Source organism: Giraffa tippelskirchi, chromosome 7 (assembly GCF_054371585.1).
Source record: "Giraffa tippelskirchi isolate mGirTip1 chromosome 7, T2T-mGirTip1v1.2.pri, whole genome shotgun sequence".
In the NCBI taxonomy this organism is placed as follows: Eukaryota; Metazoa; Chordata; class Mammalia; order Artiodactyla; family Giraffidae; genus Giraffa; species Giraffa tippelskirchi.
The window spans coordinates 139,658,089-139,681,370 of record NC_137281.1 but is presented as its reverse complement, the minus strand read 5'-3'; the positions used below and the strand labels follow the sequence as shown (position 1 = coordinate 139,681,370).

General features: G+C 47.8%; 2 protein-coding genes across 6 annotated transcripts in view; one reads left to right on the top strand and one right to left on the bottom strand.

Annotated features, from left to right (window-relative positions):
- Positions 1 to 764: 764 nt before the first annotated feature.
- On the top strand, positions 765 to 9,632 carry PIGH (phosphatidylinositol glycan anchor biosynthesis class H). 2 transcript variants are annotated; one of them, XM_081513492.1, is made up of 4 exons: positions 765 to 1,025; positions 5,406 to 5,615; positions 6,068 to 6,148; positions 7,911 to 9,632. In XM_081513492.1, the coding sequence occupies exons 1-4, from the start codon at positions 816 to 818 to the stop codon at positions 8,001 to 8,003; spliced, it is 594 nt and encodes a 197-aa protein (XP_081369618.1). In that variant the 5' UTR covers positions 765 to 815; the 3' UTR covers positions 8,004 to 9,632. The 2 variants fall into 2 exon arrangements, with proteins under 2 accessions (XP_081369618.1, XP_081369616.1); XM_081513490.1 differs by having other exon boundaries at positions 6,065 to 6,148.
- PLEKHH1 (pleckstrin homology, MyTH4 and FERM domain containing H1) overlaps positions 8,557 to 23,282 on the bottom strand; it is a 54,632-nt gene continuing 39,906 nt past the window's right edge. For all 4 annotated transcript variants that reach the window (XM_081513454.1, XM_081513453.1, XM_081513455.1 and 1 more), the window contains 15 exons: positions 22,212 to 22,292; positions 21,698 to 21,880; positions 21,192 to 21,300; positions 20,278 to 20,390; positions 19,483 to 19,659; positions 19,047 to 19,144; positions 18,389 to 18,566; positions 17,534 to 17,689; positions 16,381 to 16,481; positions 15,324 to 15,465; positions 14,079 to 14,221; positions 13,838 to 13,967; positions 12,158 to 12,244; positions 11,744 to 11,890; positions 8,557 to 10,842 (listed from right to left, as the gene is read on the bottom strand). In XM_081513454.1, coding sequence (XP_081369580.1) covers positions 10,681 to 10,842; positions 11,744 to 11,890; positions 12,158 to 12,244; positions 13,838 to 13,967; positions 14,079 to 14,221; positions 15,324 to 15,465; positions 16,381 to 16,481; positions 17,534 to 17,689; positions 18,389 to 18,566; positions 19,047 to 19,144; positions 19,483 to 19,659; positions 20,278 to 20,390; positions 21,192 to 21,300; positions 21,698 to 21,880; positions 22,212 to 22,292 — 2,007 coding nt within the window. In that variant the 3' untranslated portion in view covers positions 8,557 to 10,680. The remainder of the gene's footprint in view (positions 10,843 to 11,743; positions 11,891 to 12,157; positions 12,245 to 13,837; positions 13,968 to 14,078; positions 14,222 to 15,323; positions 15,466 to 16,380; positions 16,482 to 17,533; positions 17,690 to 18,388; positions 18,567 to 19,046; positions 19,145 to 19,482; positions 19,660 to 20,277; positions 20,391 to 21,191; positions 21,301 to 21,697; positions 21,881 to 22,211; positions 22,293 to 23,282) is intronic.

The following is a 23,282-nucleotide window of genomic DNA, read 5'->3' as shown; positions in this document are numbered from 1 at the left end:
TGTCTGCCTTCTCAGTGCTCCACTTAGTGGTCTGGGAGAGAAAACTAGGCAATGAAATCCAAACTCCTTACCAGGCCCTACAAGACTCTCCTGGTTCTGATCCCTACCTACTTCCCCAAGTTCCAGCTGCATTTCCCACGCATTCGCCTCTGTGACCTATTGATTCCTCCAATAGCCAATCCTGTTTCAGCCTAGGGGGCTTTGTCTTTTCCGGTCCTCCTTCCTGTCAAATTCCTCCTCCAGAGTTCCCAGAGACCAGTCTGGCTCCATATCCTTGCAGCTCTGGTATATTTTATCTGAGACTTTCCTGACTCCCCAAGCCACCCCTGCAGGTCATATTACTGCAATTGCACTCTTTGGAATTATTTCTATATTGTTTCTCAATAGGAAGGAAGCCTCTTGAAGCCAGGGACCTTGTCGATCCTGTTCACCTCTGTACCTTCAGCACTTAAAACGACCTGGCACCAGAGTGAATGAATCAATGAGTGGAATGAACGAATATCTGCTGACTGCCTCCTGGGGGCGTACTCTAGCTTGGAAATAAAAATCAGTTTGTCGAGCGGAAAGCACGTTAATAGCGGTTTTAATCCGTCCACTCAGCCATTGACACCCCCTACGAATCTCGGTGGTATACAAACTTAGAATCCCGGCCGCGCAAGGCGTGGAAGGACTTAACCCCTCAAGAGCCTTGCGCCGCCGTCCGCGCCGAACTGCGGCTGCGCGCCGCCAGCGGAGGGGCGTGGCCAACTCCGCCGTGGGGAAGTGAGTCCAGAGCCAGCGAGAGGACGCTGGAGGGCGCGCTAGAGCGGCGCGGCATGGCCGGGCCTGGGGCGGGCGAGCCGGCCATGGAGGACGAGCGGAGCTTCTCAGATATTTGCGGCGGCCGCCTGGCCTTGCACCGCCGATACTACTCCCCTTCTTGCCTAGAGTTCTGCCTCAGCTGCCCTCGGATCTCGTTGCGCTCGCTCACCGCTGTCACCTGCAGCGTGTGGCTGGCGGCCTACGGACTCTTCACACTCTGTGAGGTAAGGCCGGCCGGCCCCTCCCGGCGATCGGAGTCGGGGGCTCGGGTTTGGAAGGATCTTTGGGGTCTTAGGCTCGAGCCCAGAGCTCTCGCCAGACCCTCCTACAGAGGGCAGAAACTCGCTGGTTCTGGGGACGCCATTCCGCTGCTGGACAGCTCTCGCCGTTCCTTAACGTTGAGTGAACTTTGCGCTCTTGTACTTTATCTCTCCTCCGTGGTCGCTGCTCTCTGCCCTGTGGTTCCACTCAGCATACATCGCGTCCTTGCCTGACAGCCTAAAACGTTAACTTCCATGTGCTCTGTGTAGTACAGGCTCACGGTAGTTCAGTTCCAAGAGTTCAGAGAACTAGGTGGATGGATCGTCCTCACCCATCACTTCCACTCCTCACAGGAATCACTGCTGACAATACCTTTTGCAGTCTTTGAGAAACTGTCTTTGCCTCCACAGTTCTCACACGCAGGTTACGAATCTCTTTTTCAGGGCAGTCTAACCTCCCCCACCCTACAATTGCTACCCCATTTCCAAGTATTTTCTAAAGAACTGTGAGATTTCAGAGATGGGTGGTTTCTGTGCTTAATTTCCAGACTCATTCCCATCAGTATTTTCTCAGGTTCAGTTTTCACACCTCTAAAATGGAATTGATACCTGCTATGGCAACGTCACAGCATTGTGAGGGTCATATGTAGCACCATTGTGACAACTCGCAAATAAAAGGAATCATCCCAATTGCCCTTTTCATTTTTAACTTAGTCTCATATGTAGTGTCCTGAGTGGCATATCTTATTCCAGGAGTGATCTGACCAGAGCTAAGTACAGCAAGCTATTTATTTCTGTAATTTGGGTATTGTTTTCAATGCTGCACCTATTAGTTTTTCTTAAAAAAATTTTTTTTTTTTATTTTGGATGTGGCAGGTAGTTGCAGCTGCCTGCTTATTATAATTGCTCCATGGTCTGTAGGATCCTAGTTCACCCACCAGGGATCCAACACCCATCCACTGCACTTCAAGGTGGATTCTTAACCACTGGACCACCAGGGAAGTCCCCCATTAGCTTTTTGAAAAAGCCACCAGAGCATATTTCAGGGCATGGTAATTTAGTATAGATATACGCAAAATTAAGACCCTTATTTGTATCAGTTGTATCTAAAAGTTCATAAGTCAGTTGAACTGGTTGAAATGCCAGGACAGTTCTTCCTCCTGCCCCCTAAAAAATTTAATATATAATATAGTTGAATTTCAGTACTAGCCTGAGTTCTGTCCACATAGTCATGGGAAGGAGGGAACAGATATTTATTAAATGCCCGCTAGGTGCCAGCGGCTTTACTGAATGCCTCATTTCAACCTTAGGAGAAAACCGAGACTCAGAAAGAGTAGTAACTTATCTGAAGTGATACAACTAGTAAATGGCCTACCGGGGCTTCAAACCCATGGTCGTCTGATGGCTTGCTTAGCAGAATTTTTAAATAGGAGGTTTGTTTTACACCAGCTCCCTTTTGTACTCACCTCTCTCATCCTGGTATATCCTACTTAACCCTCATCAATGTCCAGGGCTAAGCGACCTTATCTTCCTGTAAACTCCACTGCAGCACTTCTCAAGGGCTCTGTGTACCAGAATTTCTGTTTTTCCTCCTATTCAAAACTATTAATCAGTAATGAAGCTCAGCTAGGATAAGAAGAAATCTGTTGAAGGAATTCATTAAAACATTTGGCTTTACTTCAATCCAAACCAATATTGAATTGTTAGAATTTCAGAAAGAAAAATTAAGTATAAAAAAATGCAGGGGTAATAAAGTTTTGGGCACTGATTACTTTATAGGAAAGCTGATACGGGTCAGACCCCCTAAGTAAGCAAATGAACTTACCTACAAAATAGAAACAGACTCACAGACTTAGAAAACAAATTTATGGTTACCATAGGGGAAAGAAGGGAGGAGGGATAAATTGGAAGTTTGGGATTGATATGTACATACTACTATATTTAAAATAGGTAACTAACAAGGACCTACTGTATAGCACAGGGAACTCTACCAAATATTTTGTAATAACCTCAATAGGAAAAGAATTTCAAAATGTGAAGATATATGAATATGTATAACTGAATCACTCTGCTCTACACCCGAAACTAACACATTATAAATCAACTATACTCCAAAATAAAATAAAAAATTTAAAAATAATATTAAAATCCCCTAAGTATATACTGTTCTTCATTCCTTCTTTCCTCCCAGTTTTTGAATTCACAGTTCTATTAGAATTCTAAGTTTTTACCTTACTTATTCCAACCTGGAATGTTCTTCCCCCTTCCTTTTCTCAGCTAAGTATATCTATCAATAATCACCAGCTCCTCAGCACCAGTTAAATCCTGCTTCCTTAGAAGTCTTCATAGGATATTCCTGTGGGCTTTAATCTCTCTTTCTTGCTTTTTCTCTTTCTCTATTAATCCTGTCTTAGTCACTTCTATATCATAGTATTCTCCAAAAATATTTTATATATTTTAATCTTGCCTCTAATAAGTCTGTAAGGGCCAGAACTAAAGTTTATCTCTCTCCATTCTTCCATAATGCTTATTCAGTTCACACTATATACAAGACACTGTACTAGGTACTAGACATTTAATTAACTCAATGTAGGTATTTCTGGGCCCATCAAAGACCCAGCACATAGATTTCTCCATCCTCCATTTGTTAACTAACAAATAATTATCTAGCACAGAGGTCAGCAAACTGTTTCTTAAAAAGGCCAAATAGTAAATATTTTAGGCTTTGCAGGTCTCTGTCTCATATTCTTCTGTTTCATTTTCTTTATCAACCCTTCAAAATGTGTAAAAAACAAACAAAACAAAAACAGTCTTAGCTTAATGTGGACCAGACAAAAGGAGATCACAGGCCCAAATAGTTTCTAGACTTCTTATCTAACTCTTAACTATGTGTTATGTACAAAGAAGTACCAAAGCTGGTCAGTAGTTAAAGCAATAAAAACAGATTTCATTCAGAAACTATTCCAATGGGAGAAAAGAGACCTCAGTATTGAAGGTTGGGTTCATTCTGAATACAGCAGGGACCAGTAGAAATTTATAGCCAAAGAGCAGGGTCAGTGGTCAATGGATGCAAAATTACTAAAAGGAAACATGAGGAGTAAATGGGGGATTCTGGCTAAGTTGATTCGACAGGATTCTTGCTGAAGGCAGGCCGGGGTGATCAGATAACCAAGGTGACTGTCTTCTCTAAACTCACTTAGCAAGAGTCTTGCTACCACTTGGCTGACAAGGCCTGCATTGTTCAACAAGAGTCTGACTGGAGTTAGGTCAAAGAGGGTATCTTCTCAGTAACAAAGATTAGTTAAACACCTCCTGCCCTCAAGGAATGACAGCCATAAATTACTGAATCTCTTGTGATTCTAGGTCCTCAATGATTTTTTTTCCCTGTGCCATCCTTCTAAATAGCTTTTTGGAAAAAAAAAGAAAACAAAGAAACATACCTCAATAGAAAAACACACTTCAACTTCAGAAATGTTAAAAGGTTGTAAATGTGCCTTAGAATCAAAAAAATAAATACCATTTTGGGGGCCCTTAACACAGTCCTTAGTCATTTCAGCTGGTCGGTCAGCCTTAACATATCAGTCAGTCATAACCCAAGGCAACCAAAAGGGCCCTGAATAGTAAGATCTTTATTATTTAACAAAACCAGAAGTCAAGATGAAGAAGGTCTCTAGAGGGCATAAGAAGCTCAGTTGATTTTAGTTTTTTTATCTTACCAATCTTCTAGCCTTTACCTGTCTTCAACCTAGCTTTCCACACAGCAGAGGCCATGTAGTTCTGGGCATCAAAACTTCAGGATGAAGGGGCCTTCTCTTCCTTAGATCTCTTTCTTGAGATGGACTTAGTTTTCTAGAAAGCCCTCCAGCAGACTTCCCCTTATATGTCATTGGCTAGAGTTGTGTCATTGGTCCATTTCTGAACCAGTCGTTGGCAGGAGTATTAGGAAGCCGGAGTGGCTGTTGAGTATTATCTGCTGCACTGTGCTAAGCATTTTATTACTGTTCAGTCTGAGATTTTGCTACATATTTTACTGATGAAAGGTGAGAAGAAAAAATCTAAGTCCTTAAGTTGCAATTTTGGAAGAAAAATCTCAGAGAGTAGTGTGATGGGTATCCTGCTGAGGGAGGTTCTCCTCCCCAGACCTGTCCATTTGCTGTCTGGATGTGTCGTACCATGTGCTTCCCTAGCACTGCAGAGCCCAAATAAAAGTAGCTTCCTCTTCCTTCATGCATGTTCTTCCTATTCATTCACCTCACAGGAGAACAAAGGTTTTTTTCCACATTGTCTGGAACCAGCAGAGAAACACTTGATAATCTTACCGCCTGTGTCTGGCTCTCTCTTCAGAACAGCATGATCCTCTCTGCTGCCATCTTCATCACTCTCTTAGGCCTGCTTGGTTACCTCCATTTTGTAAAGATTGATCACGAGACACTGTTAATCATTGATTCCCTGGGCATCCAGATGACCTCATCCTATGCCTCAGGCAAAGAAAGCACCACCTTCATTGAGATGGGCAAGGTGAAGGATGTCATCATTAATGAGGCTATTTACATGGTAAGTATTTAAAGCAGTAAATGTTGCAGGCCTGCCTAGAGGAGGCAGCCCATGGGGTGTGTCTGGATCTAAACTGAGTCTTCATACCTAAAGTAACTGATGTCACAGAATTAAACTTGAGGGCTCTGTGTACTAGTACTTAGAGTGTTTTCTTTTTGGCTGGCATGTCTTTAAACCATAAAAGTAAACTTCTATTGAAAACATACGCCCTTTATTCTTAAAGAGATGCAGTAGGTTTTCAGGGGTAGGGACTTAGCATTTCAACTTTATTTTCTAGCCCAGCTTCAAAATCATCTCTGGTTGTTGTTGTTTTGTCTTTTTTCCTCTAAAGAAGGAGAATATACCTGTCAGTTCAGAAGCTATCAAGTGTTACTTCATTTATGAAAAGTTTTGAGAAAGAAAACTGAGTTTCACCTAGATCTCTCCTGTTTGGTTTATTTTTCTTACAGCAGAAGGTGATTTACTACCTCTGCATTTTATTGAACGATCCATTGGAACCACATGGGATATCCCAAGTAGTACCCCTCTTCCAGGTGAGCACAGAAGACTTTTCTTAAGTTTCTTCTCCAGAGAAGTCCTTTACCTTACTCCTTCTCTCGGCAGATCCACTGCTTCTTAGGTTCAGTAGGAATGTAATCTTCTATTGTCAAGAATATTTGAGGATTCCTGAGGGCTATTTTTACTAAGAACTAGAATGTTATTTCAGAAATTCCTTTCTGAGGGAGATAAAACTTTCAGAAATATTAGGAACCTATACAAATTTTAGAGCTAATAATACATATATAGCAGCTTCTGCATATGATGTCCGACTCTGTCTGTCTACCAGTATGTGATTCTTGTTATTGTTTAGTCACTAAGTCGTGTCCAACTCGTTGAGACCCCATGGACTGTAGCCCTCTAGGCTCCTCTGTCTGTGGGATTACCCAAGCAAAGATACTGGAGTGGGTTGCCTATTTCCTTCTCCAGGGGATCTTCCCAACCCAAGGATGGAACCTGGGTCTCCTGCATTGGCAGGATTCTTTACCATAGAGTCACCAGGGAAGCCCAATATATGATTTTACATAGATGTTACTAATCTATACAGACTGCTATACACTATTTTGGTGTCTTACTTTTTTTTTTTCAGTTAACTCTTTTTTTTTAATTGAAGGATAATTGTTTTACAATGTTGTATTGGTTTCTGCCATACAACAATGTGAATCAGTCATAATTGCTTTAATATATATTTTTTCATGTATCTACAAAGCCATTATACTTATTTTAAATAATTATATCATCATGTCAAATATAAGCTTATTCAGCCACATCATTTGCTAGCTTTTAAAACCACATCCAAATTATTTGTTTTCCTCTTATAAAAAACACAAACATAATTATGATAAATTATTTTATAGGTATATGAAGTTATGTATGCAGTTAATTCTGCCTCACTGACTTTTTCACAAAGGATTTAAGGCAGCTAAGCTAAAATTCTTTTGCATTATAGCTCAAAATTTTATTAAAGCTTAAGCTTATGAATACTTTCATAGATTTTAATATAATAGTGTTTGAGATTTGGCTCTAGAGATTAGACAACTTTACCATACTTCTGGGAATTTGTGCTTGTTTTTCTGTAGTCTTGTCTAACAGTAGTTTTAGCTATTTTTTAGTTTAGTGTATGGTTAAAGGAATTCAGAGTTACTAAGTATTTGTATCTCTTTAAATAACAGACTTTTATATTTCCTTGTAAGTATTACCTATCAGTATTTTCTCATTTTAAACTATCCATCTCCTCTATTAGTCAAGCAGATACTGCATATTGATTATGCATTGTAACAATTTATTTTAGGTAGCCAACTTTTATTAAATATGCTTTCCACATACATTTTTCCCATTCTGTGGCTTTTCTTTTGACTGTATTATATTTCATTATACAAAATAATTTGCAATATTTACATATTAAAGTGCCCTTCTTGTCTCTGAGAGCTGCTTCCCAGCTTGTGACACTTCCCAAGAGGTCTGTCCTTGTTACTCCTCTTTCTTGCTCTTAGGCGGAGATCATGCAATTTAGACAGATTAAAAACTGTCTTTTGAGCTCCTGCTTCCCACAGTTCACAGGCTGGGCTGTGGGCCTGGTTAGGGATTACTCCCAGCAAAGTCCTGTGAGGCCTGAACTTCCACCTCTCTGAGCCCACACCTGTGCCGTTTAGACCCCCCGGGTTGTGGGTGAGAGATCAAGGTTGCACATGGATGCAACACCACTAATCAGTCTCTTACGTTCATCTTGACTCTGCATTTCTCCCCTTTGGAATTCAGAGTGCCAAGCCCCGGCTGGACTGCTTGATTGAAGTGTACAGGAGCTGCCAGGAAATCCTGGCACACCAGAAAGCCACATCAACGAGCCCATGAGTCCCAGCATTCAGAAAGCCAGTATTGTCTTCCAGAGGAGATGACTCCTAAGCCACAGCGGCTGGCTTATTTTCTGTATTTTAAACCTTCAAGTGGACACAGTCAGAGGAACCAGTATGGATGTCGTGGATCTCAGAGCCATAGAGCAGGTGACTGGAAACCTAACTTATTGTGTGATATTGAGCAAAGTATTAATGTATATTTTAGTGTTCCTCTTGTAAGGTTTTATTTTACCAGTTGAGGGGAGACCTCAAAACTGTGTTAGGAGTAATGTTGACTGAGTGCACTTTGTGAGCACACTCAGGCTTACTTTTTGTTGGAATTGATAGAAAATGGGAAACTGACATCAGCTCTTTTGATAAAGATAATTTTTCCAACTGTGCAGTGTCCCTGTATAAAAGTTAAGAAAGAAAATAAGCAAGCCCTTCAGGGACTGGTTAGTAGGAAGCAATGTTCTACAAAAGACTAGTCTGTCCACCTAGCTCCTGTACAGGGTTACTTTATGATGATTCTCTTAATAAACAGAACTTCTTCCAAAACATAACACCACTACTTGGTTCAGAAAGCTGCTTTTTATTGACAAACATGATCGTGGCATTTCAGTCAAGGGTGTCAAGCACATTAATACTCCTGTTACTCAGCATTGTCTATGACTCCAAAAACTTCTTTTGCCAAGAGGGATGAAACAAAAAGCCAGACAGAAATTTGACTTTTGTTCCCAGACATGTTGAAGGATAAACATACATACTATAAAAGCCTTTGTTTATAAGGCAGTTTCTTTTGTATAAAGTCAACAAACTAGGGAGGATTCCTGAAGGGCTGGGAAGAAGACAGGGCAGGGAAAACAGCTTGACCCACTAAACTCAGTAGAAACACAGCTCCATTCCTGCTTACTTTTTCTTTGGGATTTTTTTTAACTCCTGACATCAGCTCTTTTGAAAAAGATAATTTTTCCAACTGTGTGGTATCCCTGTATAAAAGTTAAGAAAGAAAAAAAGCAAGCCCTTCAGGGACTGGTTAGTAGGAAGCAATGTCCTACAAAAGTCTAGTCTCTGTCTACCTAGCTCCTGTGTTCTGTACAGGGTAGTTCTGTACAGGGTCCTGTAGATGATAATATCCTTATTTGCCTTAGAGATACTCAAGATATTACAAAACCAGAGCTGTAACTTCTGCCTTTTACACCAGCCCTGGAAGGGTTATTCAGGAGCCTGTGGGATATGTGACATGTGACTTGTTCGAGGTAGAAATGTCTCAGCTAAATTCCAAATCCTGGAGGAAAGGGAGAAACCAAAATGGGAGGCAGCTATAAAATTGCCAGCCTGGCAAAGTCCAGTTCATTTAAAAGAGGCAGACACTCTGATGTGCTGCCTTTTTCATCATGCTTCTCAGTTTAAAGGGTGAGAGAGGGGAAGCTTACAGCAGCTGAGGTGTTCAGATAAACTAGTTCCAGCCTTGCAGTTTTCGCAGTGTGCCCCGACCACACACTTTGTTGGGGTTAAAGGCTTGGTTCATGGATGCTATTGCTACACTCATATAGTTTGTTCAGAACTTTATTGAAAAATGATAAGGCTGTCTTAGAGCTATGAAATAAAACTCAGTTTCTCCAGTGTTGGAAAATCAGAGTATAAATGAACTCTTTCGTCTTTTTTTTTTCTGTCGGGAGGGCGGAGATAAGATCATCTCTGCACTCAACAGCAGGGTCTCACTTGGGGGTGGGGAGATATTGGTATCGTCAGGAAGGCAAAAGGCCAGCGCAAGTTCGCCAGAAGTCTTAAGCAAATCCAGGCTCACAAGCCTGGAGGGGGGGTCTTCTGTTTCTGAGTTGTTTTTGGTGGCCTCACAGAGTAGCAAAGAGCAGGATGCATTTGCTTGGTCTTTCAATGAGCAGGGGAATAAGTGATGCCCACCTTCTACAGTAGTAAGCACAGCTTTCACTGAGCCCTGTCCAGTCGTTAAAATGAGACAAGGAGAGGCCAGGGTGGACCCACCCCTGCCCTTGCTTGTACTCAGTTGGGCTGGTGGTCCAGTGTGAAGAGACCAGCTTCACTCTCGGGGGACAGCACCTTGTCCTGCAGGGACAGGGGCCGCTGCCCCGGCAGGGCGCCACTGATGCCTCGTATGCAGCAGTGGAAGGGGAAAGGTGGGTCGACTCCTTTGTCTCCAGCCCCGCCAACACCTCTCCCATGTGGGAAAGGAAGTCCAGCCTGAGTGAGTTCCAGGCTTTTGTTGAAGTTCAAGTGTATTGGAAGTTCTAGTCCTCTCCCGTTCAGGGATGTCAGGAAAACTTCAAGTATAAATCCCTGCGTGAGGACCATAGACAATATAAAAAACACTAATCTCCCTGAGAGTAGCAGTGCAGGAAAAGTGACGTACAGCACTGATGCCCTCAGTAACCAGGGACAGTGGGCCAACCAAACAGCGTCCACAGCTCAGTACTTTTGTGGGGGTGGGGGGAGTGTTTTTTATACTGGGTCTGGATTTTTAAAGGTTGGCCCTGGAACATGATAAGGCACCTGGAGAGTAAAGGCTTCATGGACACCGAAGTACACATTTCACAGAACAACTGGGGTGGGTTGTGGGGGGCTATCAGACCCATCACAGTAGTATCACACTCGAGGATACATGTCTCTAATCCCAGAGACACCAGGTGGTGGTGGGGGAAGGGCAGGAGAAATATTCACAGCAATGTTGGCCCTTTGGCAGCACAGGGAACAGAAGCAAAGAACTGTCGTCCATCTAGTTCCCATGGCTGGCAGGCAGCAGCAGGGGTGGTGGGTAGGTTCACAACTGTGGAGCAGTGGTTCATGTAGCTGGCCAAGATGAAGGTCACCTCTGCAATCTAAGGAGACAACAGAGAAATGAAGGAATGGAACTAGCTTTGGCTTGAATCCTGGCTATCTCTCTCACTAGCTGTTGCACTGGGTACATAAGCTTCTTGGGTTTTGCTTTGTCTCTTAAATACCCACCCAGGGTGGAAATGTCCAAGAGGGGATGTCATTACTGTGAGGTTCAGATAACCAGTGAAATGGGCGTTTGGAGTCCACAGTACCTCCTGAAAACAGGAGGACCAACATTCCACTCTGGCTGTCTCCAAGCCGGGGCAGGCGGCCTCCCTGGAGGAAGGGACCTGCATGTCCTCTCCTTCGGCAGGGGCAGTATTAAAGGAGGAGGTTTGTCAAACTCCAGCTTTAGGATTAAAACAATAGGGTTTCCAGCTGCTCAGAAGGGAGCCAGAAACTATAAATCAGAACTTCGGTTTCAGAGTCTCTGGAATTGATATTTTTGCCAATCAACATTTCCTGTCCCAAGTGGGAACAAGGCCCTTAAAGCAGTCTTTGGGCCTTCTTCAAAATCCCAGGGAAGGGGGAGCCTGTGCTGACTAGCCCACTTGTGACAAGTGCTGGGACAGCAGAACCCAAGGCAAGGTGAGAGTGCATAGAGGAGGAAGCTACCCTGGGCCTGGGCCTGCTGCAAGGACGAGCAGCGAGAGGCCCCCCAGCTCAAGCTGCCTGGTGCTGCAGCTGACAGAACGGAAGAAGTAACGTGAGGAGTGTCCCACCAGCCCCTTTACCTACCAGCCCAGTATCCTCAGGAGTACTGATGAGAGACAAGGCCAAATGTTTTTGTTTGGGACGGGGCCCTTCTGGAGTATTATCACAACCTCAGTTTCCTTTCTATACTCCAAGCCCACCTCATCATACCCAATCAGCATCAAATGTTCTAGCAGCTTGCAGGCCCACCTTGGGAGCAGCCATCCGGAAGATGAACTTCTCAACGTGGCCTTTCCCAGAGCTCTGGGCTGGGAGGGATCTGATCACAAGCATGAAGTCATCTCGGCAGCCACCAAAGGTCGTCACCGAAGAGTAGGGATAAGTGACGTGCACTTGCTGTGAGAAGTGATCCAGTTAGTTCCTGGGTAGCTCTCCCCCTGCCTCCTGAGCTGGGAGTCTCGTCAGACCAGGAAAGAGAAGTCTGAAGAGGCCACACTTTGGAGATCTCCATTCAAATGTCTATAGCTGTGTCTAGACTAGAGGACAGCGGTGCTTGGGGTTGGGGCATGGGGGGTAGTGGGGGCAGAGCAACCACGGTCACTCAGCTGAGGACTCTGAGTGCAGAGAGGAGGAGCCAGGGAGCCAGCCCTCACCCTCCCATACCATAGTGTTGTGGTCCAAGATGCTGACTCCATCCTCATTCACAGCAATCCACACCAGAGCGCTCTCCTTGGAAGATAGCTGTGCAGGCTGGGGGAACAGGAAAATCCCATCAGACCGAGTCACAGCTAGGATTCTGAACCACTACAGCTTTCTGAGGTAGAAGGCACATCCAGGGATCTGCTAGGCACTGATTTCCAACTTTTTTCTCCTTTTTGGAAAACACAGAAGATGGTATTTGTACAGCATGCTGGATAAACAGTCTGCTCGTGGCAGGAGGCATCTGGCTTGGAGCTCTGGCCACTTACGAACTACGCTGAGTGGGGAAGGGTATCACTTTCTTGCAGTACCCACAGCCCACCCTGCTACGGAACAGAGCACAGCACACTCTGTTCCTACTGCAGAGGCCAGCCCTGGCTGTTTAGTCACAGGCATGGAGAACAGGCTGTCTTCTCCTGGCTCTCAGAAACTGAAAGCATTCCACCCAGTTTCTCCCAGCACCAGTGCATCCTGCTTCAACCAATTTTCTAGGGATTATTTTTTTTAAAAAATCAGGAAAACAATAGTGCAACCTTAAAGGCTTTAGGCCCTACCAGGGAGAAAAGTGACTATTTGGTGGACAAGTCCTAGAATGACTAATTTTCTCTGCCAGGGCTGCATGAGGGCAATCTATATTTCCTATCTCTTCTACCCAGAAGGCTGGGAACAGAGATGGATATGTCTCTTTCATCAGGAGCTTTCCCCACCCTTCCAGGCCAAGAGGGTCCCCATGTTATATGCCTTTATAACACCCCTGTACTTTTCCCTCATGGCACTGTGACAACTTGTAAAAAAAATTATATATGTATTTAGAGAGAGAGAGAATTATTATTTGATTAATGTGGACCTCCCCTACTAGATAGAAAGCTCCATGAAGGCAAGGACTGTGTTGGATTTGCTTATGTCTTGCAACCGCAAACAACTAGCACAATGCCTGAGACATAATAGGAGCTCAACAGTTCTTCGTTGAATGAATGAGTGAATGTCTACTGTCTGATCTGTATCCTCAGTGAACAGGATCATGATCCACCATCAAGGACAGGACACTCTGTGTGATTATGTACAAAGTTCACACATACCAGATACACAGTGAAGAAAAGTTCCAACTGAAATTACTGTTGGCCACCTGGCCTTCATGCAGGAGAAATAAACTGTTACCTGCATAGTCACATCCCCCGTGGCCACTCTAGGTCGGTGGAGATGTGTTTGTTTAGGTTATTATACTAATATGTCCTTTCAAACTTCTTTTCAAATGAAAGCACTCTTGAGAGGGATGTCACATCAAGTCTGAACCCTGCTGTGAATTAGCTGACTCTATCTTTTTTTTTTTTCCAGGGGTAGGATTGAGAAAGAAGTCAATAAAGGAAAGTTGAGGGTCACCCAGAAATAATCCTGGTCCAAAAGCAATGAGTCACAATGGCTCTGGACCAGGGAAAGCTTGCAGCAGGCAAATGGGTGGAGAGATTGCGACCCCTAGTGGTTGCTAGTGTGCGGGCGGGCGCTACAGACTGAACTGGCTCAAACCTGATGGAATCCCCGAGGAACTTAAGGGAGTTTCTGATGGTATGGTGGGCTTCCAGATGGGATGGTGGGCTTCCAGATGGGATGGTAACCACTCCTTCCACTGGAAACGTTCACACTTACCTGAGCAGCAAAGAGCTTTGCACCAAAGAGGGGCCATTTCCGGGCCACTGTCAGGTAGATGCGGATGCACTCAGGAGAGGAGCAGCCTTGCAGTGCCGCCCACTTCGTGGTCAGCTGATCTGCCAGGTGCCTGGTTTGGACAGACAGAGAGACAGGGTGCCATGTTTCTGTCGCAGCTCTGAGGTTTCCCCGACTCTGTAGCCCTCCCCACAGTGACTCCCTGCAAGACCCTGCAGCCTACCTCAGCTGTTCAGGGGGGGCCCCGTGTCTGTAGCGCCTTGGGTAGAACCTGTCCAGGACCTGCTGGAGATGATGCTGAGCCTTGGCAGAAGGTGTACCCCCAGGTCCTGGCAGGATGGGCCTCTCCAAGTCCCCGTACTCTACCTGCAGTAGAAGCATGCGGAGGGACAAGTCAGGAAACTGGATGTGGATAGGGTGTGGATGGGGGCCTGCTGAGAGAGGTGCAATAAACCATCATTTCATTCCTTTATTGGTGAGGAGGGAATGGATGGGAAAAAAACATTTCTTGTGAACAGACCCTTTATCTCAAGTTTCACAGACACCAGAGAAAAAATCTTAGGGTCTTAGAATATTAAAGATTTCTCAAGTTCAACTTTCATTTTGCAGCTGAAGTTAAGTGCCTTATCCAAAGACATAGCTAATTAGTGGCAGACAACACTACAGAAATTCTGGCTTCTAATCCCAAACTATGGGATACAGGGCTGAAGATGCTATAGATCCTACAGTATAGCAGTGTTTCAAATGTGGCCACTGAAGTCAGATGCTTGACTCAAATCCCAGCTCTGCCATTTACCAGCTTTGAAACCATGATCAAGTTAAACTCTGTTTAGTTTACTCTCCTACAAAGTAAGGGTGAGAACTAAATAGGGTAATGCATATAAAACATTCAGCACAGGGCCCTCTCTAGCATATTCAGTACATGTTTATTAAAGATCAACTATTATTATTTCCCCTTTTTCTCCAGCATATAAATCCAGACTCTTTCTTAGGGGAAACATGAAGGCATCCCAGATGCCTTTGGCAAGACCGCCTCCTAAAGGGAACAGGGAGAAGAGTCAAAGCTTGAATGCACGTTCCTTTTCCCAGTTCTCACTGCAGTGTTTGACAGCTGGTGAGGACACAATTTACAACATACATTATCTAAGAATCATAGTACAACACTGTAGGGGCGGCAGTAAGGGATGTTTGCTTTCAGAATACAGAAGAGAACTAAAGGATAGATAAGAAAAGTAAGTTGGCCAAGATCTCACAGCAGTTAGGTGGCTGGATTCAATCCTAGGCCCCTGGGTTCCACACTCGCAGTGCGTGTCTGCAGTGAGGCGCTCTGCTAGGTAAGGAGTCAGCAAGGCCACCCTCTCTGGCAGCTCAGAACCTGCAGAATCTTCTGTTTCCCCAAGTGTGGTGCATTCCGCCTGTGAGTCCAAGACGGTCCCCTGACCCTCCCGATTCCTGAACAGAACCTTACCTGAGCCATGAGGGCAGCCATCTCCAGAGCCAGCTCCTTGTTGACAGGAAACCTCCCTGCCACTATCTCTCCGTTAGTCTGGGAGGCGAGCAGCAGACGCTCTCGCTCTGTCTCGCCTTTGACTTGACTCCGAAAATACAGCCTACAGGAGAGAGAACGAGAAGCCAGGACTCAACTGGAATCCTGAACAGATGAGTCTGTCTCTGCCCTGTTTATCTTGATTTCCAAAGAAAGAAACTACTCTTTTTATACCATTTGTAAGTCTGTTTTCCACTGCCTCCAGAAAATTTAACCAAGCATGACACAGAGAAGATATGGGCCACCAGATCTCACAGCAACAGGAGAGTGTGGTTAATTCTGAATTCACCTTTAGACTTACTGGATTAGGTGAGGGGAACCTGGTACATGGTGCATGCATGCTAAGTCGCTTCAGTTGTGTCCGACTCTTTGCAACCCTATGGACTGTAGCCTGCCAGGCTCCTCTGTCCATGGGATTCTTCAAGCAAGAATACCAGATTGGGTTGCCTTGCCCTCCTCCAGGGGATCTTCCCAACCCAGGAATTGAACCTGCGGTGTCTTGCATCGGCAGGCAGCTTCTTTACCATAGCGCCACCTGAGAAGCCCGTTTTTCATAGTTTACTAGGGAAGTGGATGAGTTAAGATTCCAAGAGGCTAATGGAAATTATTTGCCTGGAGACATATCTGAGATGAAATTTTCTTACTCAAAGTGATATAAAGTCAGGATGGCTGCTGTATTTCCTGGAATTGGTACAGGAGCAATTTATTCTTTAGCCTTAAATATATAGTGCTCAAAATCTTCCTCTCTTAATGTAGCACATGTAGCCACCTGAGGAAGCTGGCTGGGGGTCAGGGGTGTATGTATGTGTTTGCATGCATGTGTGAGTGTGCAGATACAGTACAGGGACCGAGAGCTTGAGCTGTGCAGGGTCTCACAGAGACCAGCAGAGCCAGCCTGGGCCCCCAGCTAATGACCCAATAGGCAGTGTTATATCTGGGGGCCTCATGCTCGGTTCCCGCCTTGGGCAGCCCTCAGGACCTGTTCTTGCACATCAGTTTCACAACACGCGTGCCACCCTCAGCCTTTCCGGTGTGCAGCTCCTTCAGGGCCTGTTCCCACTTGGAGATGGCATCACAGATCTGCAAGATGCAAAAGGGCATAGTCAGAAAAGCCCCTGATGGGGGGCAGAAGGTCCAGTCATGCCTGGACCCGGGCAGAGCAGGATGACCATTCTCCATCTGGACGCTGACCTGAGGGGGATTCATGCTCCCAGGACCCACGGTGCCAGCGACTTCCTTACAGAGGTGGAGCTCTGAGGGCGGTGTGAGCAGCAAACCATGGAACACTGCCAGCCACCGCCTTAACATCTGAGGCTACCTCCCGAGGCTGGGCAGGCCCCAGTCAAAAAACATGGCCCCTTATCACCAGCTCCACTTTCCTTCCACCAGCCGCCATTCTCCTCCTCAACAAGTATTACCAGAGGCCTACTGTGTAACTAAGCCTTACAGATGCCAGGCATTTACAAAGAAGGTACATGGCATAGTTTTTCCAGGCAATGGTAAAAGACTATAGAAGCCTTTGTCCTGTCACCATAAAGAAAGCAGACACTGAAGCCAAAACCCTCATCCTTATCAACTGCTCCAGCACATTCCCACAAATACTCAGCATGCCCTGCAGTTCTAACCCCAGACCCGAATGCAACACAGGGCTCGAATCCCACTCAAAGTCCATACAGAAGTACTGTAAAGATCTACCTTTTTATGATGGAACCTGTAAGCACAGTAGGGGCCTTGGCAGTTGAGGTAAGAGCGAGTGGCCAGTGTGCAACACAAGATCCGCTGGGTCCAGCATAAAGTTGTCTGTCTATGTGTGTCTGTATGCAACTGGTAGGGGTCTCTGCCCAGGTAGGGCTGATGCTGACAAGCACCTCCCTCTCCTTCCAACACTGAGCTGAGAGGCAGCTTTTCCCCCCAGAAGCTGAAGAGCCTCTCAAGGGAGGGAGGGAAGTGGAGATCTCTCCAGAGACAAGGGCAGAAACAACTCTGCCTGTATGGGCTCATTTTAGGATGGAACAGAAATGCTGGCCTGGGGGAATGCCTCGGGCTAGTCTCCAACAGGCTGGGAACACAAAATCCTGAAGGCCGAGGTGGCACAGGAGGGGCTCAGTTGGCTTGGGGGTGGGGGGCATCACCTTGACACTCCCCTGCAGGCAGTGTTCCAGGTCCCTGCCAGAAGGGTCATCCGTGAAGAGGGCAAAGCCCGAATGGGAGGACTTCCTCATGCCTGTCTCCTGGTTTAGCCGTTGGAGAAACTCGTCCACGGTGGAGGAGCCATCAAAACCCACCACCTGCCGGGAGAGGGGCCAGTGGAGAGGTCAGGGCCCAGGAGATGGAAAGGCGTGACTGAAAGAAGCAAGTAAAGTGAAAGTCGCTGAGTCGTGTCTGACTCTTCGCGGCCCCATGGACTATAGCCCGCCAGGCTCCTCTGCTCATGGAATTCTCCAGGCCAGAATACTGGAGTGGGTTGCCATTTTCTTCTCCAGGGTATCTTCCCAACCCAGGGATCAAATCTAAGTCTCCTACATTGCAGGTAGGCTCTTTCCGACTGAGCTACCAGGGAAGTCTGAAAGGGCGATCACAAAGACCAAAGGAAGCTGGTTTCCGTGTGGAGTGCTGAGTGCTTAAGGGAGGAGCCTGCCCACAGTGAACTGCAGTCCCACATGCTATACTATACGCTTTTGGGGGGCCCTTTCCCAGGCCACTCTCTTGGTCAGTGTCTCAGCTTCCCTGTTCATGCAGTGGGTTCAAAAGATCCACCTCCCAGAGCCCGAACAGTGAAGCACTTCTGCGATTCAAGCTCCTTCCTCCCTCCACACTGGCGCAAATGGCCCCACTTGCCCTCTAAACCCCAGGCCTGTCCTTCGGCTGGTCTGTGTGTTAAGGTCTGCTGGGCCTACGGAGGCTCAGCACCTTCTGGCCCAAAGGTGTTCTCCTCTGGGTCAGTGACATGAGAAGACTCAGCTCAGGAAGCGTGGCAGCCCGGTCACCTGGTAGGTCCCGTTGGCGAAGTGCACGGGGATGCTGAAGGGCAGGGAGTGGTGGAAGGGGTTCCGCAGCAGGATGGACACCACCTCCATGCGCGATGGCCTGGCCTCCCGCTCCCCGGTCTGCAGCGTTCGCTCCACCGCCCGCTGGCAGTACGTGGCGTACTGGCCGGTTTCATTTCTAAAAAGACAGGCGAAGGGAAAAAGGAACACTGGGGAATCCACTCACCCCCGGCTCGCTACCGACATATAACCTGTAGGACTGAACCTGCAGCTGGGAGGCTGTGATAGGAGCCTCGAAGACTGGGGCTAGGGTGTTAATTTGTTTTTCAGGGTCTATTTGCTGCAGGCTGCTAGCACGGCTATTTTCTGCGGGAGCCCAAAAACATGGCAACGGAGAATGAAACTATGGAGACGATGTGGGGGCACAGTAGCTTCACACTAGAGCTCCCACAAAATACCCATGCCTACATGGACTGGCATGTCGAGGAGCCCAGCATGCCCAGATCGCCATGTGCCCATCGGTGTATGTGCTGACGGGCAAAGTCTCCATGGCCACCACACAAATCCCAGGGAGCAGGGGTGATCTGATCCACCCTGGTCTCCCTCGGCATCCCTTTCAATCATGCCTGTCAGTAACGCCAGAGGGGTGCTATCTCACCTGGGATCCGCATGGCGCTGGAGCTGCTGCTTGACGTACCAGAGGAAGTGGTGCTGAGGCAGGAAGAGGGGGGCGCACAGAGCCAGGAGCTGCCAGCACTGAGGGGGAAGGAAGTGCGGGGTGAGTGCTGGGTCTGCGTGCCACTGCCATCATGGTCCTGAGCTGCAGAGCCTTCAGCAGCCCCTCCAAACCACAGCCCCCAACCTCCTGTGGGCACCTGTGGGCCAGCTTGGCCAGGCTCCGTCCAGAACTGCAGTCACACAATCTGTGTGCGGACGTCCAGGAGGGGCACAGAGAGGACAGCGGGACAGCTTTGTGCCCTGAGGCCGCCTGCTGGCCGCCAGGCTCGGAGGATATGTACCCAATCACCTCCTTCCACCTTTCCCACCTCCTGGGCAGCCCTGGCCCACGGCTGTTCTGCCCCAGGGACACCCACCTGCATGAGGGAGTACTTCTGTGGCGGGCGGCAGCTGGTCTGCTTCATGAGTTGGCAGTAGATCTCGTTCTGTAGCTCGGGGTGAACCAGGCAGACCTGCAGTGCCGTCTGCGCCAGGGACACGTGGTAGTCCACCGAGGCAGCTTCCACGGGCACGTTGATGAAGAGCTGGCAGGACTGCAGGGAGATGACGGCGGGCTCGGGCGGTTCCTTTGACGACTGTCCTCTGTGGCTGGGACAGACTGGGCTGTCCCCCCAACCCCCTCAGAGCTCAAGGGAGGCCGCAGTTCACTACAGACAGCGCTTTCTCGGAGGGAGCATCCTTACTGCTTGAGAATATCTATGCTTACTGAGATGGCTACTTTGGGAGAGGACCTTTCCTTCTTTAAATATTCCCATTACATAAACAAGACATATTCATTTTTTTAAAAAGTAGAATATTCAGAGGGGAACAAAGAACATCCTAAAATAGGCCAGAACCTCTCAGGTCCAGAAGCAACAGAAACCTGCCCCTTCCCACTGTGCACTCCAGGAGGAGGGCAGCTCTTCATTTCAAGGGTGCTCCCCAAGGGCCCAGGGTGATGTCCCAGAGCTTCCAGCATCTTCCCCATAAAGGACACTGTGGGAACCCTGAGGGACTGTCTCCCATCCTCTTCAGATCCCTCTGCAAGCTACCCCCCTAAACTGCCTGGGTCTCCATCACCACGGTGGGCAGAACTGCTCTGGATAGAGCTGAGATGCAGGGCAAGGGCGCCAACCGCCAGTCTATGGGCCTGGGCTCAGCTCCCACTTTACCTTGAAGAGCTTGACAGCCTCCGTCTGCAGGGCCTCGGAGGGCAGGGTGGTGAGGGAGGTGTACAGCCCGTCTTTGCTGTAGCACAGCATGGGGTGCCTCCAGAGTGGGGAGTCTGCCCGGAGCACAGCACCAGAGAGCAGCAGCAGTCAGCACTGCGGAGGGAATATGCCCCCACCCCACCCCCGCTCTGATCGGCAGGGAAGACAGGGCTTTCAGTCTGGACACATGGGTTGTGCTGCGTTTATACCCACAGAGCGTGGGCTGGGCAGATGTGCACTGTATTTATTCAGCACACTCAGAAGCACGGCTTACAGGAAGGTGGCTACTGCTGGGTTCGTGGGGCTGCAGTAGGAGTGAGTGTGCAAGGTGTGGGCATCTGAATGTAAGTGTGTGTGTGTATGCAGGGGAGGCCCCCTCCTTGCAGTGTCAGGTCTGGATACAGGAATGTGTATCAGCCTGGAACAAACAAGCCTTGGAGCAGCAGTGGAGCAGTGTGTGTGTGCTGGGAGCCCTTAGGTCCTTAGGGTCCTGAGAATCAGTAGCAAAATACAGACTTCTAAATGCTCCAGGCTCAGGTCAGCCTGATCCTAACTTCATTTATTAACCACCTCTAACTACAGATTAACCAGCCACCTTCTTTCCTCAACCCTCTGTCCAGCCAGCAAAGTTGCAGGGAACAAAGTAAAACATTGACTAAGTGTCTGCTCCCCAGACAACTCCCCCAGATACTGAGTGGTCTCCCCAGTATCCTCACCAGAAACAAGGCCCTGGAGCATGGCACACGAATGCCCTTCTGTGGCTCAGATGGTTTCCAAACAGCTTCAGGGTACGGTCGTGCTTTCTTGGGGTTCCCAACCACCAATTACTAAGCTACTGCCCTCCAACCCAGCAGTGATGGCTACCCTTGCCTTACCTGGGTCTCCCTCACCATCCTTCAGCTTTCCAATGAGCTGCTCATAGGCAGTGCCCACCTTGGCACTGCTGCCACCTGTAGCCACCGTGAGGTGGTAAAGCCACGTATCCTGGAAGAGGATGGAAAGCCAGCTGATGGGGCCGGGCTGGGAGAGAATGGAGGCAGGACCTCCAAGGGAGCTTCCCTGAAGGGGCCAAGTCCAGGGTGATGCTCAGCCTGCTTGGCTGGCACAAGCTGAGGCCGTTGGTCTCAGAAAGACTTGGGATTGAATGAATATGAACCTAAGTTCCTAAGCTTGTGGTCCCCTCAATCTCATGGCCCCAGTGAATAGATGTTGGTTGCTGGGAATGAACCCAGTACAAGGAGTATTCCCAATCAGGAAATGTGAGTTGCCAACATGTCTAGGAGGAAAATAAATATGAATTTGGGGAATCTCAGGGAAGAAGGAAGGAAGATGAGAATCAAAAGGTTGAGCTTTGCCATGGAGGCCCAGTCCCCTCCCTCACCTTTTCATGCTTGGTTCCAATGAGGAGGTAGGTGGGGCTGTGCTCCGGGGGGTGGATCACCAGGGTGTAGTGGGAGGACAGCAACCGCCGGGTTCCTCCAGCCTCATAGTCCTCGTCTGAGTCACAGGATCGATCTACTTCCTCTATGCGCGCGTCCCGCACAGGCAGACGGCCCAGGGGTCGCTGCAGGCAGGAGCCTTGCATGAATGGAAGGGCTGGCAGGGACAGAGGAGTCTCCTCTCTCTGAACCTCAGGGCTTACAGGGCTGGGGATCAAGGAGATGGATGACAGGATGGGGAAGGGGAGACAAAGCTCCCTGGCTGAGGTAGGCCTGGAGGAGCACAGACATACCACACAAAAACAACCTGTGGGCCTTGCACACTGGTCACACACTCAAGAGAGGGATCCAGCCACTAGCTTCATGCTGGTTATAGGGTTTGGGGGGCGCCTTCCATCAGGACATGGAACCACAGGAATGTGGTCTTGGGGAAGCTGTCGGGAGGCCAGGAAGTACCTTGTCCTCATGGCTTCGATAGTAGTAGAAAGTTCTCCCAACAAGAGCACACCAGACCAGCTTGGAGTGGCCATGCTTGACCTGCAGGTCAGAGGGGAAGCAGCATTATCAGAATCAGATGACCCCAGAAGTAAATCTCGGACTGGCAAAGAGAAGCCACAAGCAGACAGATCTCAAAACCCCTGGTTCAACTCAGACCCTTAGGTCAATTCCAGGTCAAACTCAGATGCCACCCTGATTCTCAACTAATGGAACCAGCCCTTTCACAGCGAGGGTCCACGGCCACAACACCCCCATTTATTCTCATTTGAACTGCCATTAAAAGGTCGACCTGACCAACCAGATGTCCTGTCCCAGGAATATGACCACAAGAAGAACTTGTTAGTCAGCAAGGGCTAGAGTTGGGAAGGCAGGGCCACCGTGGGCTGAAGCTCTTGGGTAAATGTAATCTTGAAGTGTAAAAATGCTGCACATGGGCAGAGGAGAGGGCCGTGAACACAGACGGGACAGGAAGGCAGAGGGAGAGCCCCAAGCACAGAGCTGCTCACACATCACTCCTGACAGCATCTTGGCCTAGTTACTGTGCTTCCCTGTTAACGTCCCCTTCCTTGGGGTCAACAAGTGCTTCTCAGCTCCCTGCAACCAGAAAGGCCCTAATTAAAATGTCTTTAGGGATTTCCCTGGTGGCCCAGTGGTTAAGACTCTGCACTTCAGCTGCAGAGGGCACTGGGGTCGATTCCTGGTCAGGGAACTAGGATCTCGCGTGCCAAGTGGCACGGCTCAAAAACAAACAAATAAACAAAAAATGTCTCTAGGGCAGCCTGAGATATTATGAGTCTTTGGCCACGCCTGCCTCACTGAGGTCACAGCTTCCCTCTAGCCATACTGAGCTGTGGTGGGTACAAGGCAGGGGTGGGGGCAACTTCTAATGACCTCAAAATGGGTCCAAGACATTCCTTTCCCTCCTCTGTCTTGAGAACAGCTGTTGTTCTAACAACCTTGATCCCTATTTTTCCAGAGAGTCATTCACCATCACCTTATGTGGCTCAGACCACAGGTAACCAGTGTGAG